At 39.5% G+C, this 14,774-nt stretch overlaps 2 protein-coding genes across 4 annotated transcripts in view; one reads left to right on the top strand and one right to left on the bottom strand.

The window, feature by feature from the left end:
• The window catches only part of LOC136399388 (leukocyte immunoglobulin-like receptor subfamily A member 3), a 117,503-nt gene that overhangs the window by 84,128 nt on the left and 18,601 nt on the right, over positions 1–14,774 (top strand). The gene's annotated exons all lie outside the window — the stretch shown is intronic.
• The window catches only part of LOC136399387 (leukocyte immunoglobulin-like receptor subfamily B member 3-like), a 22,908-nt gene extending 8,134 nt beyond the window's left edge, over positions 1–14,774 (bottom strand). Inside the window, exons 1-3 of one of the 3 annotated variants that reach the window (XR_010750150.1) lie at positions 14,528–14,774; positions 8,276–8,445; positions 6,766–7,605 (exon numbers count right to left, since the gene is read on the bottom strand). Coding sequence is in view for 1 of the 3 variants with exons in the window: in XM_066374464.1 (XP_066230561.1) it covers positions 14,528–14,596 (69 nt within the window). In the remaining 2 variants the exon portion in view is untranslated. Of the gene's footprint in view, positions 1–6,765; positions 7,606–8,275; positions 8,446–14,527 lie in introns of those variants that run through there. The other 2 variants (XR_010750151.1, XM_066374464.1) reach the window with 2 other exon arrangements.

The raw sequence follows: 14,774 nt of genomic DNA, 5'->3' as shown, positions 1-14,774 counted from the left end.
CCCAGCGCCCGGGCCATCTTTGCTCCAATGGAGCCTTGGCTGCGGGAGGGGAAGAGAGAGACAGAGAGGAAGGAGGGAAGGGGGGTAGAGAAGCAAATGGGCGCTTCTCCTATGTGCCCTGGCCTGGAATCGAACCCGGGTCCCCCGCACGCCAGGCTGACACTCTACCGCTGAGCCAACCGGCCAGGGCAGCTACTGACTGACATAAACACAAAAACCGACAAAAATACAATCATACTTGGAAACCTCAATACACCGCTGATGGCTCTAGATCAGGGGTCCCCAAAATTTTACACAGGGGACAGTTCCCTGTCCCTCAGACCGTTGGAGGGCCAGACTATAAAAAAACTATGAACAAATCCCTATGCACACTGCACATATCTTATTTTAAAGTAAAACAATAAAACAGGAACAAATACAATATTTAAAATAAAGAACAAGTAACTTTAAATCAACAAACTGACCAGTATTTCAATGGGAACTATGGGCCTGCTTTTGGCTAATGAGATGGTCAATGTCCAGTTCCATATTTGTCACTGCTAGCCATAACAAGTGATGCAAATGTGCGGCACCACCACATACAGTACTCCAGGAGCACAGGAACACTCGCATCCTGTGCTCCTCTCACTGACCACCAATGAAAGTGATGCCCCTTCCGGAAGTGTGGTAGGGGCCAGATAAATGGCCTCAGGGGACCATATGCGGCCCGTGTGCCATAGTTTGGGGACCCCTGCTCTAGATCATTCATCCAAACAGAAAATCAATAAAGAAATATTGGCCTTAAACAAAACACTAGAACAATTAGATATGATAGACATCTACAGGGCATTTCATCCCAACGTGAGAGTATACATTTTTCTCTAGTGTACATGGAACATTCTCAAGAATTGGCCATATGTTGGGCCACAAAAATAACATCAACAAATTCAGAATGACTAAAATTATACCGAGTGTATTTTCTGATCCTAAAGCCTTTAAACTAGAATTCAACTGCAAAAAAGAGGTTAACAAACCACAAAAATGAGGAAACTAAACAACATGCTTTTAAAAAATGAGTGGGTCAAAAAACAAAAGCAAAGATCAAAAGATACATACAGATAAATGAAGATAACAATATGACATGTCAGAATCGCTGGGATGCAGCAAAAGCAGTAATAAGAGGGAAGTTCATATCCCTACAGGCCTATATGAACAAACAAGAGAAAGCCCAAGTAAACCACTTAATTTCACATCTTAAGGAACTAGAAAAAGAGGAAAAAGGCAACCCAAAACCAGCAGAAGAAGGAAATAATAAAAATCAGAGCAGAAATAAATGAAATAGAGAACAGAAAAACTATAGAAAAAATTTAATAAAACAAGGAGCTGGTTCTTCAAAAAGATCAACTAAATTGACTAACCCTTGGCATGACTCACTAAGGAAAATAGAGAAAGGACTCATATAAACAAAATCAAAAACAAAAGAGGAGAAATCACCACAGATATCATAGATATACAAAGAATTATTGTAGAATACTATGAAAAACTATATGCCACCAAATTTAACAATCTAGAAGAAATGGATAAATTCCTAGAACAGTACAATCTTCCTAGACTGAGTCATGAAGAAGTAGAAAGCATAAACAGACCCATAAGTAGAGAGGAAATAGAAACAACTATCAAAAACCTCCCCAAAAATAAAAGTCCAGAGTCAGATGGCTATACTAGTGAATTCTATCAAACATTCAAAGAAGACTTGGTTCCTATTCTTCCAAAAAATTGAAGAAGAAGCAATACTTCCAAATACATTTTATGAGGCCAACATAACCCTCATACTGAAACCTGGCAAGGACAACACACACACAAAAAAAACTACAGACCCAATATCTCTAATAAATACAGATGCTAAAATACTAAACAAAATACTAGCAAACCGAATACAACAATACATTAAAAAAATAATTCATCTTGATCAAGTGGGATTCATCCAAGAATCACAAGGATGTTTCAACATACATAAAATGGTTAATGTAATACACCATATCAACAAAACAAAGAACAAAAAACATATGATCCTATCTATAAATGCAGAAAAGGCATTCGATAAAATACACCATTTTATGTTTAAAACATTCAACAAAATGGGTATAAGAGGAACATATCTCAACATAATAAAGGACATTTATGATAAACCATCCGCTAACAACATATTAAATGGCATAAAACTGAGGACTTTTCACCTAAAATCAGGAACAAGACAAGGTGGCCCCTCTCTCCATTCTTATTCAACGTAGTCCTGGAAGTTCTAGCCAGAGCGATCAGACAAAAGAAAGAAATAAAAGGCATTCAATTTGGAAAGAAGAAGTAAAGATTTCACTTTTTGCAGATGATATGATCCTGGACATCGAAAACCCCAAAGATCCACAAAAAGATTTCTAGAAACAATAAACCAATACAATAAGGTCGCAGGACACAAAATTAATATACAAAAGTCCATTGCCTTTTTGTACGCCAAAAACGAAACTTCAGAAAACCAACTCAAAATAATAATCCCCTTCATGGTTGCAACAACAAAAATAAAAAATAGCTAGAAATAAACAACAAAGAATGTAAAGGGCCTATATAATAAAAACTACAAAGCATTGTTAAGGGAAATCAAAAAAGATACAATGAAATGAAAAAATATTCCTAAAGTATAAATATAGTCAAAATGACTATATTACCCAAAGCAATATGCAAATTTAATGCAATTCCCTTCAAAATTCCAATGTCTTTTTTAAAGAAATGGAACAAAAAATCATCAGGTTTATTTGGAATTATAAAAACCCCAAATAGCCAAAGCAATTCTAAGGAAAAAGATCAAAGCTGGGGGCATTACAATACCTGACTTCAAATTATATTATAGAGCCACAATAATCAAAACAACATGGTACTGGCAGAAAAATAGACACTCAGACCAATGGAACAGAATAGAAAGCCCAGAAATAAAACCACATAAATATGGAAAAATAATTTTTGATAAAGGGGCCAACAACACACAATGGAGAAAAGAAAGTCTCTTCAACAAATGGTGCTGGAAAAACTGGAAAGCCACATGTAAAAGAATGAAATGTGACTAAGTTTGTCCTCTTATGCTAAAATTAATTCAAAATGGATCAAAGACCTAAATATAAGACCTGAAACAATAAATTACATAGAAGAAAACATAGGTACTAAACTCAGGGACCTTGGTTATAAAGAGCACTTTATGAATTTGACCCCAAAGGCAAGGGAAGTGAAGGCAAAGATAAATGAATGGGACCACATCAGACTAAGAAGCTTTTGCACAGCAAAAGAAACTTACAACAAAACAAACAGATAGCCAATTAAATGAGAGATGATATTTTCAAACAACAGCACAGATAAGGGCCTAATATCCAAAATATACAAAGAACTCATAAAACTCAACAACAAACAAACAAATAATCCAATAAAAAATGGGAAGAGGACATGAACAGACACTTTTCCCACGAAGAAATATAAATGGCCAACAGATATATGAAAAGATGCTCATCTTCACTAGCTATTAGAGAAATGCAAATCCAAACTACAATGAGATACCACCTCACACCTGTTAGATTAGCTATTATCAAGACAGGTAATAACAAGTGTTGGAGAGGCTGTAGAGAAAAAGGAACACTCATCCACTGTTGGTGCAAATGTAAAGTAGTACAACCACTATGGAAGAAAGTATGGTGGTTCCTCAAAAAAACTAAATATAGAACTACCATATGACCCAGCAATCCCTCTACTGGCTATATACCCCCAAGACTCAGAAACAGTAGTACGTAAAGACACATGCAGCCCCATGTTCATTGCAGCATTTTTCACAGTGGCCAAGACATGGAAATAACCAAAAAGCTCTTCAATAGATGATTGGATAAAGAAGATGTGGTACATATATACTACGGAATACTACTCAGCCATAAGAAATGATGACATCGAATCATTTACAACATGGATGGACCTTGATAACATTATATGGAGTGAAATAAGTAAATCAGAAAAAACTAAGAACTATATTCCATACATAGGTGGTACATAAAAATGATTCTGAGGGACATGGACAAGAGTGTGTGGTTACGGGGTGGGGGGAGGAGAAGGAGAGGGTTTGGAGTGGAGAGGGGCACAAAGAAAACCAGATAGAAGGTGACAGAAGACAAATTGACTTTGGGTGATGGGTATGCAACATAATCAAATCTCAAAATAACCTGGAGATGTTTTCTCTGAACCTATGTACCCTGATTGATCTATGTCACCCCATTAAAATTAATCATAAAAAAACTCAAACTGATAAAGTAATAGATAGAAAAATTTTCAGTAATAAAATATTATATTAATGTAATTCACCATATATTAATATGAGTTAATGAATGAAATCTGAATAAATGTTATGGGATATTTGTTCCATATTATATAAAATGTTGTAAATATTTTAACTATTTTTTTAAAGTGTTAGATTATCACCAGGTAATAAATTTTATGGTTTTAGATATTCACATTATTGTTAGTTTTTATTACTGAAAAGCTTTATGAAGATTTAAATCAAGTAAAAGTATCAAGAAAAAAATAAAGACATAATCCCACATCCTTGAATGACAGACCAGCCAACACCTTGTCCACTTTTACTAACTTTTACATAGTCTTTACATCTCCAGGTTTCTCTAGAATGTTCTTTTTATCTGTAAGACATTCTCACTCTCATCTTTTGCATCCCACTGCTTCATAAAACCAGTCCCTCAACAGCAGTGGGTCCCACTTGGTCTCATATTTTCTCATTTTCCTCATTGGTAAATAAATTAATTGCAACGTTAGACTTTGAATGATTGTATTTTGCTAAATTGAAGTCTCTCTCTTTTTTCTTTTTTTTTACAGATACAGAGAGAGAGTCAGAGAGAGGGATAGATAGGGACAGACAGACAGGAACAGAGAGAGATGAGAAGCATCAATCATCGGTTTTTCATTGTGACATGTTAGTCGTTCATTGATTGCTTTCTCATATGTGGCTTGATTGAGGGCCTTCAGCAGATGGAGTAACCCCTTACTCCAGCCAGCGACCTTGGGTCCAAACTGGTGAGCTTTGCTCAAACCAGATGAGCCCACGCTCAAGTTGGTGACTTCAGGGAATTGAACCTGGGTCCTCCGCATCCCAGTCCGACACTCTGTCCACTGTGCCACCGCCTGGTCAGGCTAAACTGAAGTCTCAAAACACATGAAATGGGCTCTTCTCAATCATGATGAACTTCTGGTCTGGCACAAGTACCCAACTGTTAGCATTATATCAGTAAATATTTGCTTATGGACTGGCTGAAGGCAGAGGTGAAATCCTACATGTGGAGATCTGACCATTTAACCATTCAGGATGCGGTAGTGCCACACTTTATATTTACACTCTGTGTGCCTTTGAACAGGAACAATCCCTAATCTAAACTGTGCCACTAACCCTCTCATACAACATATACAACATATGTAAGTTATATACTCATATTTATATTTCATTTTTTATAAAATTCAAGGAACACTGGATAAGGTAAATATCTGCGTTCCAATAAGATGGGGTGAAGCTGTCCATGCACTAGTGCTGAATTCATGTTCACCCTCTCAGGATTCACATACAAAGTGACAGGTTGTTAGAGGAGATGGTGGATGTCCATGGTCTTACAGAGACACGTGCATGTTTGGGGGTAAGGATCAAGCCAACTGAGTATCAACACGACTTCCTGAAACTAGGGAGCTGTCCTGATTCCCTTGTGGATCCTCTGGTGACAATTTTAAATTCACTTTGCTGGTTGGTGCTGTTCATATAGAAGAAAAAGTGCCCAACACCCAGAGGAAGTTATTACAACAGAACTCTTAATTATTTTTCTTCAGTTGTTAAAGGAAAGCTCAAGATGCAATATTATCTATATGGAGGAGATTATGTAAGCGAACAACAGGAATGCTCATAGCGACATTGTGGAAGAAATCCCAAAATAGGAGAATAAATGGGTTTAAAAATATATAAAGCTCATGCCAATTAACAGTTTAAAAAAAATAAGCCAAGTCCAGGCAGACCGTATGCTCAACATCAACAGATGCTTAAGAAAACCCCGGGCTCTGGATTAACAACAAAAGCATGTTCATTTTTTTTTTTTTTTTTGTATTTTTCTGAAGCTGGAAACGGGGAGAGACAGTCAGACAGACTCCCGCATGCGCCCGACCGGGATCCACCCGGCACGCCCACCAGGGGCGACACTCTGCCCACCAGGGGGCGATGCTCTGCCCATCCGGGGCGTCACTATGTCGCGACCAGAGCCACTCTAGCGCCTGAGGCAGAGGCCACAGAGCCATCCCCAGCGCCCGGGCTATCTTTGCTCCAATGGAGCCTTGGCTGCGGGAGGGGAAGAGGGAGACAGAGAGGAAGGAGAGGGGGAGGGGTGGAGAAGCAAATTGGGCGCTTCTCCTGTGTGCCCTGGCTGGGAATCGAACCCGGGACCTCTGCACACCAGGCCGACGCTCTACCACTGAGCCAACCGGCCAGAGCCGCATGTTCATTTTTTTAAAGGACTGAACCGTCATTGTCTCTGGTCCACACACGGCAGTTCCTCTTCTAAGTTCCTTCAAGGAGATAACCGAGTAAATCAATGCATAAAACATGATATATTAAAGGGAAACAAATACAAACTTTTTTCTTTAAATAATTAATTAGTGAGATTCTTCTATTTTAATTTTTTATTTTTATTTAGAAAATTAAATTTAATGGGTTGACATTGATCAATAAGAATATAGAGATTTTAGGTAAACAGCTCTGTAACATTTGAATGGTTGTTTGTGTTGTGTACCCATCACCCACAGAGATTCTTCTCGATTGAAAAAAAGAAACACACCAAGCAGAAGTCAACAGTGCTTTGTGTTGCCTCAATATAAGACCGCTGATTATGAGTCACTTGAGAGACATCCCCAAATTGTTGTAGGTGTTGAATCAGCCATCTCTGTAAAGTGTTCACAGCCTTTTTTGAGATATAAATATCTTCAATTACAATATTACTCTGCAAACTTTACTTAAAAGCATTTTAATATCATATTTATACATTATTTCTACCATAAAGCATTCAAAGTGTTTCACACCCTGTGTTCTCTTGGTGTCAGTATCCTTCATCCTTCCCCATCCACCTTCACCTCCACCACAGCCAGGTGGTGCACCTCCTACATCCTGGAGAGTGACAATTTTTTTCTCCTTGAAACAATGATTTCAGCCCTGGCCAGTTGGCTTATTGGTAGAGCATCAGCCAGGCTTGTGGATGTCCCGGGTTTTATTCCCGGTCAGGGCACACAGGAGAAGGGCCCATCTGCTTCTCCACTTCTCTCTTTTCTCTCTCTCTCTCTCTCTCTCATTCTTCTCCTCCTGCAGTCATGGCTTGGTTGGAGCACGTTGGCCCCAGGCACTGAGGATGGCTCCATGGTCTTGCCTCAGGTGCTAAAATGGCTCGGTTGCAGAGCAACAGAGCAATGGGCCCAGATGGGCAGAGCATCACCAGGTAGTGGGCTTGCTAAGTGGATCCTGGTCAGGGCACATGCAGGAGTCTGTCTCTCTACCTCCCAGATTCTAGCCTAAGAGGAAAAAAACACAGTGATTTCATTTTCCTCAGATATATACACATATAAAGAAATGCAAGGTTAAATGGTAGTTTAATCATTAATTTTTACAGTAACCTCCACAATCTTTTTTCACAGTGGCTGAACCAATTTACATTCTCACCAATCAACAGAGCAAAGAGTCTCTTTTTTTCACATCTTTAACAGTTATTATCTCTTGACTCTTTTTTATCTTATTTTTATTAATTTTAATGCAGTGACATTGATAAATCAGGGTACATATGTTCCGAGAAAACATCTCCAGATTATTTTGACCTTTGATTATGCTGCATACCCCTCACTCAAAGTCAAATCATCCTCCGTGACCTTCTATCTGGTTTTCTTTGTGCCCTTACCCTCCCCCCACTCCCACCCTCTCCTTCCTCACCCCCTCCCCACCCCTCCACCCCACTCCCTGTTACCATCACATTCTTGTCCATGTCTCTGAGTCTCATTTTTATGTCCCATCTATGCATGGGTTTGAGAACAGTCATTTTCATGGGTGTGAGGGGATATCTCATGGTGGTTTTCGTTTTCATTTGCCTGAAGATTATGGGAGTGACACTTCAGGTCATTTCCTTCAAAGCAGGTAGAGTGCATAAATTCTGCTACACCAACTCAGCTCCAATGAGATGCCAACATTTACTTGTATTTACTGAGACTGAAAAATTTGGGGAACACGGTGATTCTCTCAAAGGGAAGGCAGGCACAAAGCAGAGTTGAATATTTCACAGGATGTGGTCAGCAGAGGACTCACACCACATGTACTGGTCACAACATGCTCGTCTCACAGGAAGAGGCCCAGTGTCTTCTCACCTTAAAAACAACAGATGCTGAGGGTCTGACTTAAACCACATAAAAGAACAGACCTCAGTCCTACATGCTCACATTTACTTGTCCTAAACTAAAATATAATATAAGGATTTTAACATAGATGGTTGCTATTGGAAAGTCAAGACTGTCATTCAGATTATAATATTCACTATTCCCTGGCCAAGCTAATATATAAACATAATTAATAATATGAAACTATTTTCAAAAGGAATACAAAACTTGTCGCACACCTAATATTTATTAGGTCTAGTGCCACTTGAATAATTTTTACTCTCCTAACAAAGAGAAAGCAGTTAACTGGACTGTCAATTTTGCATTTCTAAAAGTGAAGACACCTGCAAAATCTTGTTTCAGCTGAAATTGTTTCTTGTGTGTGAGTCAAAATTTAGTTTCTTCTTTCTCTAAAGAGAGAGAGAGAGAGAGAGGACTTGATATAGCTGTAATAACTAATTACAACTAAGCAGGTAGCTTAAGAAAACAAAAATTTATTTTAGTGTTTGAGGCCTGGAGACCAAAGAGATGATTGACAGATGAAGATAGATGATAGATAATAGATAGAGAAAGAATGACAGAGAGAAAGAAAGAGAGCGAAAACTCACACACACATACATCAACACAGAGATGTAGATAAATGAATACATAGGTAGATTGATTCACACATTCTTCAACATTTGCTGTCCGCAGACTACATCACATTTGCTGCACGAGGTAAGTTTTCTTACATCAGGACTAGAACTTTTTTGAGATATAATTGACATGTAACACTGCGTAAGTGTAAGGTATACAATGTGGTGATCTGATACATTTATATATTGCAATATAATACCACCTCGGCTTTAGCTAACAAGTCCATCAAGAGGTCACATAATTGTCACTTTTTTATTGATTTTAATTTATTGTGTTTACATAGATTCTACTTCGCCCTGAATGCATCCCCCCTGTATTAATTGTCACTTATTTTTTATGGTGAGAATATTTAAGATACACTCTCTTAACAACTTTCAAGTATGTAATACATTACTGTTAAGTATAATCACCACGCTGTACATTAGACCTTCAGGAACTGTTGAACTTGTACCTGAAAGCTGACAGTCTTTGACCAACATCTCCCTTTACCCCCACACTCCCTAAAGTAACCACCATTCCGCTCTCTGTTCCTACAACTTGGCTTTTATGGTTCCACATAGAGGGAAGATCATTCGGTATTGATCTTTCTGGGTGTGATTTGTCTCACTTAAAAAAATTTCCTCAAGATAAATTTATGTTATTTCAAAAGACTGGCATTCTTGTTTCTAGTGGTGGAATAATATTTCATTCACTTATATTCAGATTCTGGGAAATTCCACAAATCATATCACTCTTATAAATAATTTATTACACTGGGGAACAAAATTTTTCTTGCATCCACAAAAACACTTGTTCTTAACTAATTGGAGTGTGCTGCTCTCAAATCTGACATTAGTTTTTCTCTGTAAGCTACAGGTTTTTTGCAATTCAAGATTTTAGGTTTTCATCTTATTGTAAAATTTTCAACATTTAGTTTAACATAATGAAGTAGAATGTCTTCTTGGGCATCACCTTTGTGAAAATATAATAATTTATATAATGAAGTAAATACACTAAAAAATATGATTGCACCAGAATTTGTCTACAGTTTTGAAATAAAACATATTAAAACACTTACTTTAATCATAAAATTTGCGCAAAACTTATTTAAATTATATTCAGGAAAAATTTTGCATTTGTAATTCTTGTATTTGTGTACTTGTTGAGAACAATCTCATTTGATGCTCCAGCAGTCATCTGCCATCATGAATAGCTCCAAGATTTTCGGGAAACTTATCAAGGTGACTATTCAGGAAGTGAATCTTAATGCTCATGTTACATCCAATGTCACGAAAAGCCAACAGCATCCTTTGAACCAGAAGTTCATAGTTTTCTGCTTTTTAGTTGCCAAGGAAGTTCTTTGTAACTGCCACAAAAGACTGCCATGCTGCTTTCTCCTCCTTATTCATCTTCCTGGCAAATTCTTCATCACGTATGAGGGTTCGAATCTGAGGTCCATCGAATATGCCTGCTTTTATCTTCTCGAAAGACAAGGCAGGAAAAGCAGAAATAATATGTTGAAAGCATTCACTTTCTCTATTCAAAGCCTGAACAAACTGCTTCATTAAGCCAAGCTTGATGTGAAGTGGGGAAAAGTGATCCTGTCTTGATTAACTACAGGTTCATTCACAATATTTTGCATCCCTACTTCCAGAGCTTCATGTTTTGGCCACTCCTTCTGTATCCAGTATTTCTCCCGAGATCAGCTGTCTCAAAAACACAGAAAGCAAGGATACTTCGTGAAACCTTTCTGTTGTCTTAGCAGGAAATTTACCATTTTAAGATCCACACAAATGATCCAGTTATGCTCCTCATACTTAAGTAAGTCGAGGACAATTTTTATGTCATTATAATCTTCTTGCAGATTGGTTGAATAACCAATTGGAACCGCTGCATAAACATTACCAATGTGTAAGAGAACACATTTCAGACTCCATTTAGAGCTGTCAAGAAATAGCCACCATTCTGTTGAACTGTAAGTGGTAACACTTAGCTGGCTGAGAAGACTACTGATATCATGACAGTAAACAAAGTGTTTGTCTTCAGAAAAAAAGTCCACAAAAATTTGTTCACGCTTCCTGAAATGGGATACTTTAGCTGACCAGTGAAGTACATTCTTTTCTTGAAGCCTGGAGGCTAATAACTCAGTTGCTCTCTTTGATAGGCCCAAATCTCTTACTAAATCATTCAATTTGGGTTGGCTAAACTGCTGAGGGGTTAATGACTGCTTGGCATCAGAAGAAGACCCTTCAGATTCTACAACCATTTCCTCATGCATCTTATCAAAATACACTTGATCACCACGTTCACTTTCTTTGCCCTTAAAAGAAATAAAACCATTGAAAACTGGAACTGGGAGTGTCTTGGAGTGTGGGATAGGTCGTATTGCTGAAGGAATATTAAGATATGTGATCGTATGCCGTTTTTTCTTGCCGATGCCCTTTGTATGGATCAGACAGAAATAACAGTCACTGCTGTGGTCCTTAGGTTCACGTCAAATCATGGGCATACCAAAGGCATTCCTTTGCATTTTCCTTTTGTCCAGTCACAAAACATTTCTTCACAATTATGACATACAATATGAGAAGCCCAATTCTTGTCTTGATTTCCCAGGGAAACTTGAAAATAGGCAATATATGCACATTTCACAAATGATGAAATATTGTGCCTTTGACGTTGAAATGTGTAACAGCCACATATATAACAGAAGGTGTCAGGACTATTCTTACATTTACACCTACTCGAAGCCATGATTCAATCTTAAAACAAAATAAGAGGTGTCTTTATCAGATAATAATTTTTTACATTTAAAAACAACTACAATTATGTAAAAGTGATGTTTGTAAAACATTATTTGCCTTGTGATTATGGTCAATCCAAGAGTCATTGCCCTTTAACTCCAATTTAAAAACCAGTGTATGCCATTAACTGTAACAAAAAGAAATTAAAATTGCATAAAAACTAGAGCATGCACCAAAGAAAGGATTTCACATTTGGAATCAGCGATGCTGAAGATATACAATCAGTTTAAAAATCTTATGCAACAGAAAATGAAAAAAAATTGTTCCCCAGTATATTGATAAAAAGAGATCATAACACAGAAATGGTTGAGTGCTGTGTTCTGGGCTCAGTCTAAGGTGCAGACCCCATGAGCTTGTTTCCCTGCAATTCATAGATCCCACTCATTCAACAGGTTGAGGACCCAGCATCCATAAATGAGGGGCAGGTCTCAGGGGCTCCTGAATGTCATCCTCTGCAGAGCCCCCTAAACTCCCTCATTTATTACCAGCTCAGACTCTGCAGAGACAGGGCCCTCGGCTGAGTGAGATCAGAAAGGCCAAGGTCAGTGTCCCCTCACCTGAAACCAGGACTCCAGGGGGTCAATGGAATGTGACTACAAGTAGAGGTTGGTGCTGTCTGAGCTGCAGCACCTGCAGGTGCTCCCATGGGCTGAGGTCTTGGGACTCATGCAGAATTGCTCCTAGTTTGACCCAGGTCAATCACTTCGATTTAAGACTCAGGGAGGCAGGGATGGCTGACTCCCTCTTGGACAGGAGGAAAGTGTCCCTAGTACTGACTCCATGGGTGGGAGGACTCAATCCTCAGAGGGTTGGGGGCTGCCTTCTCCCCACTTAAGCCTGGCTTCTTTTCCTCTGGCCTGGACCCCAATGTCCTCCACTGCCAGGACCACCCCATCTGTCACCTGCCAGCCTCAGAGCCCTGGTGCCCTGTGGTCCTACCTTCTACCATCATCTACTCAGAAATTCCAGCTCCTCTGGGAGACAGGGCTGTGCTGAGCCTCTGGGGGACAGTAGATCCCCTGAGACACTGAGAACCACCCTGGGGTGCTCTGGGATCCCTCTGAGCACAGAGGCCCCAGTGACTACGGAGAGCACAGATGGACCCTGTAGGGAGGAGTGGGTGCTCCCAGAAGGTTCTGGAAATGAGGATGAGAAGGAGGAGAAAATCTGGGCTGACCTAGAGTCCTGACCTTATTCAAACTCTTCCCCCACGTCTGTCCTGTGGCCCCTCAGAAACTTCCTGCTGCTCAGCTGGCACCGTTTGGACCCAAAGGAGTGTGTGTGGGAAGGAAGCGATGGGGGACCCTCTACCTTGCAAATCTCCTCTGGCTGGCCCTCCCTTTCTGAGCCCCCTGGACTCCACCTTAGCCCCGCCCCCTCCGGGACAATGCTCTAAGCCAGTGGTTCTCAAACTTTTTGAAGTCAGGGCACATTTAAAATCCTTCAAATAACTGTAGGCACACTATATACAAATTTCTGAGAAATATGTTATAATAAGTCAAATATTAAATAAAAAATATAAAGTCCAAGTGTGCTTTTATGGTAATTAAATGAAATAAATATAAAAAATAAATTTATTCTGACATTAAAAAACATTTTTATATTATATTTTTTGAGTTATGCTTTTTAGAATTCGTAAAAAAAGAGGGGTTAAAAATAGAAAGACAACAAAAATGTTATCTTTTTATACATATAAATACATTCTTAGTAAGATTTAGTAAATTCAGCATATCCCAGCCTGAATGTGTTAAGTTTTTTCATTCTTGTGTTTATGAGAAACAAGAGCCTGATATGTCCTAGCGATTTCTTCAATGTTTGGGCGTATATTTGAAAGGCAAACTCTCATTTCCTCTTTAATACATGGAAGAATTCCTCTCTTTTTACTCTTAATTGTGTTGAGTGCAGAAAATCCTCACCATACATATCATCTTAACTTTATACCAAACAGAGGATAGAAGAAACTTGCCTCAGTCTTTCCAGAGAACATGGGGGAGGGTAGTGTAAACAATCCAGCACCACAGCTTTGTTTTTTTTTTTTTTGTTTTTTTTACAGAGACAGAGAAAGAGTCAAAGAGAGGGATAGACAGGGACAGAGAGACAGGAACAGAGAGAGATGAGAAGCATCAATCATCAGTTTTTCGTTGTGACACCTTAGTTGTTCATTGATTGCTTTCTCATATGTGCCTTGACTGTGGGCCTTCAGCAGACCGAGTAACCCCTTGCTTGAGCCAGCAACCTTGGATCCAAGCTGGTGAGCTTTTGTTCAAGCCAGATGAGCCCGCCCTCAAGCTGGCAAACTCGGGATCTCGAACCTGGGTCCTCTGACTTCCAGTCCAATGCTCTATCCACTGCACCACCACCTGCTCGGGCCCAGCACCACAGCTTAAGAGCCTTTTGCAACCTAATCAAGCAAGTGAGGTAGGGGATTGGGCAGACTATCAGCTTACAGCCAATTCCCCATACCTCTGTCCCCAAAAAATCTAAACTCCAAAAACCCTGTTGGTTTTTTGGTCCCCAACAGGCACATACTTCTCTGAAATACCATAAGGCACACCTGCAAATCTTCTAGGGTGCACCAGTGCACCCTGGTGCACACTTTGAGAACCACTGCCCAAAACTGACTGCGCTCAAAATAGACCGAGTCAAGGGCCACTCACCTGAAACCAGCAGAACCGCGGGGTCACTGGGGTGAGAGCACTCCCGTGGATACCTTGTAAAGTAGCCATGGCATGGGAAAGTCCACCTGAGGCTGGGGGTCCATCCACCTGGAATGTCCACTGTGGCGCGGTGGTGAGTCTATGGCACGGGAGAGCATGTGTTCTCCTGCCTTAGCCAGGTTGAACCTGTCAACCGCCAGCTCTGGGACACCCTGGGGAGACACACACATGTGGAGAGGCTATAACA

The sequence above is a fragment of the Saccopteryx leptura genome, chromosome 3 (assembly GCF_036850995.1).
Source record: "Saccopteryx leptura isolate mSacLep1 chromosome 3, mSacLep1_pri_phased_curated, whole genome shotgun sequence".
NCBI lineage: Eukaryota > Metazoa > Chordata > Mammalia > Chiroptera > Emballonuridae > Saccopteryx > Saccopteryx leptura.
Note: the sequence above shows the minus strand (reverse complement) of the source record. Positions and strands in the feature narration are given on the sequence as shown.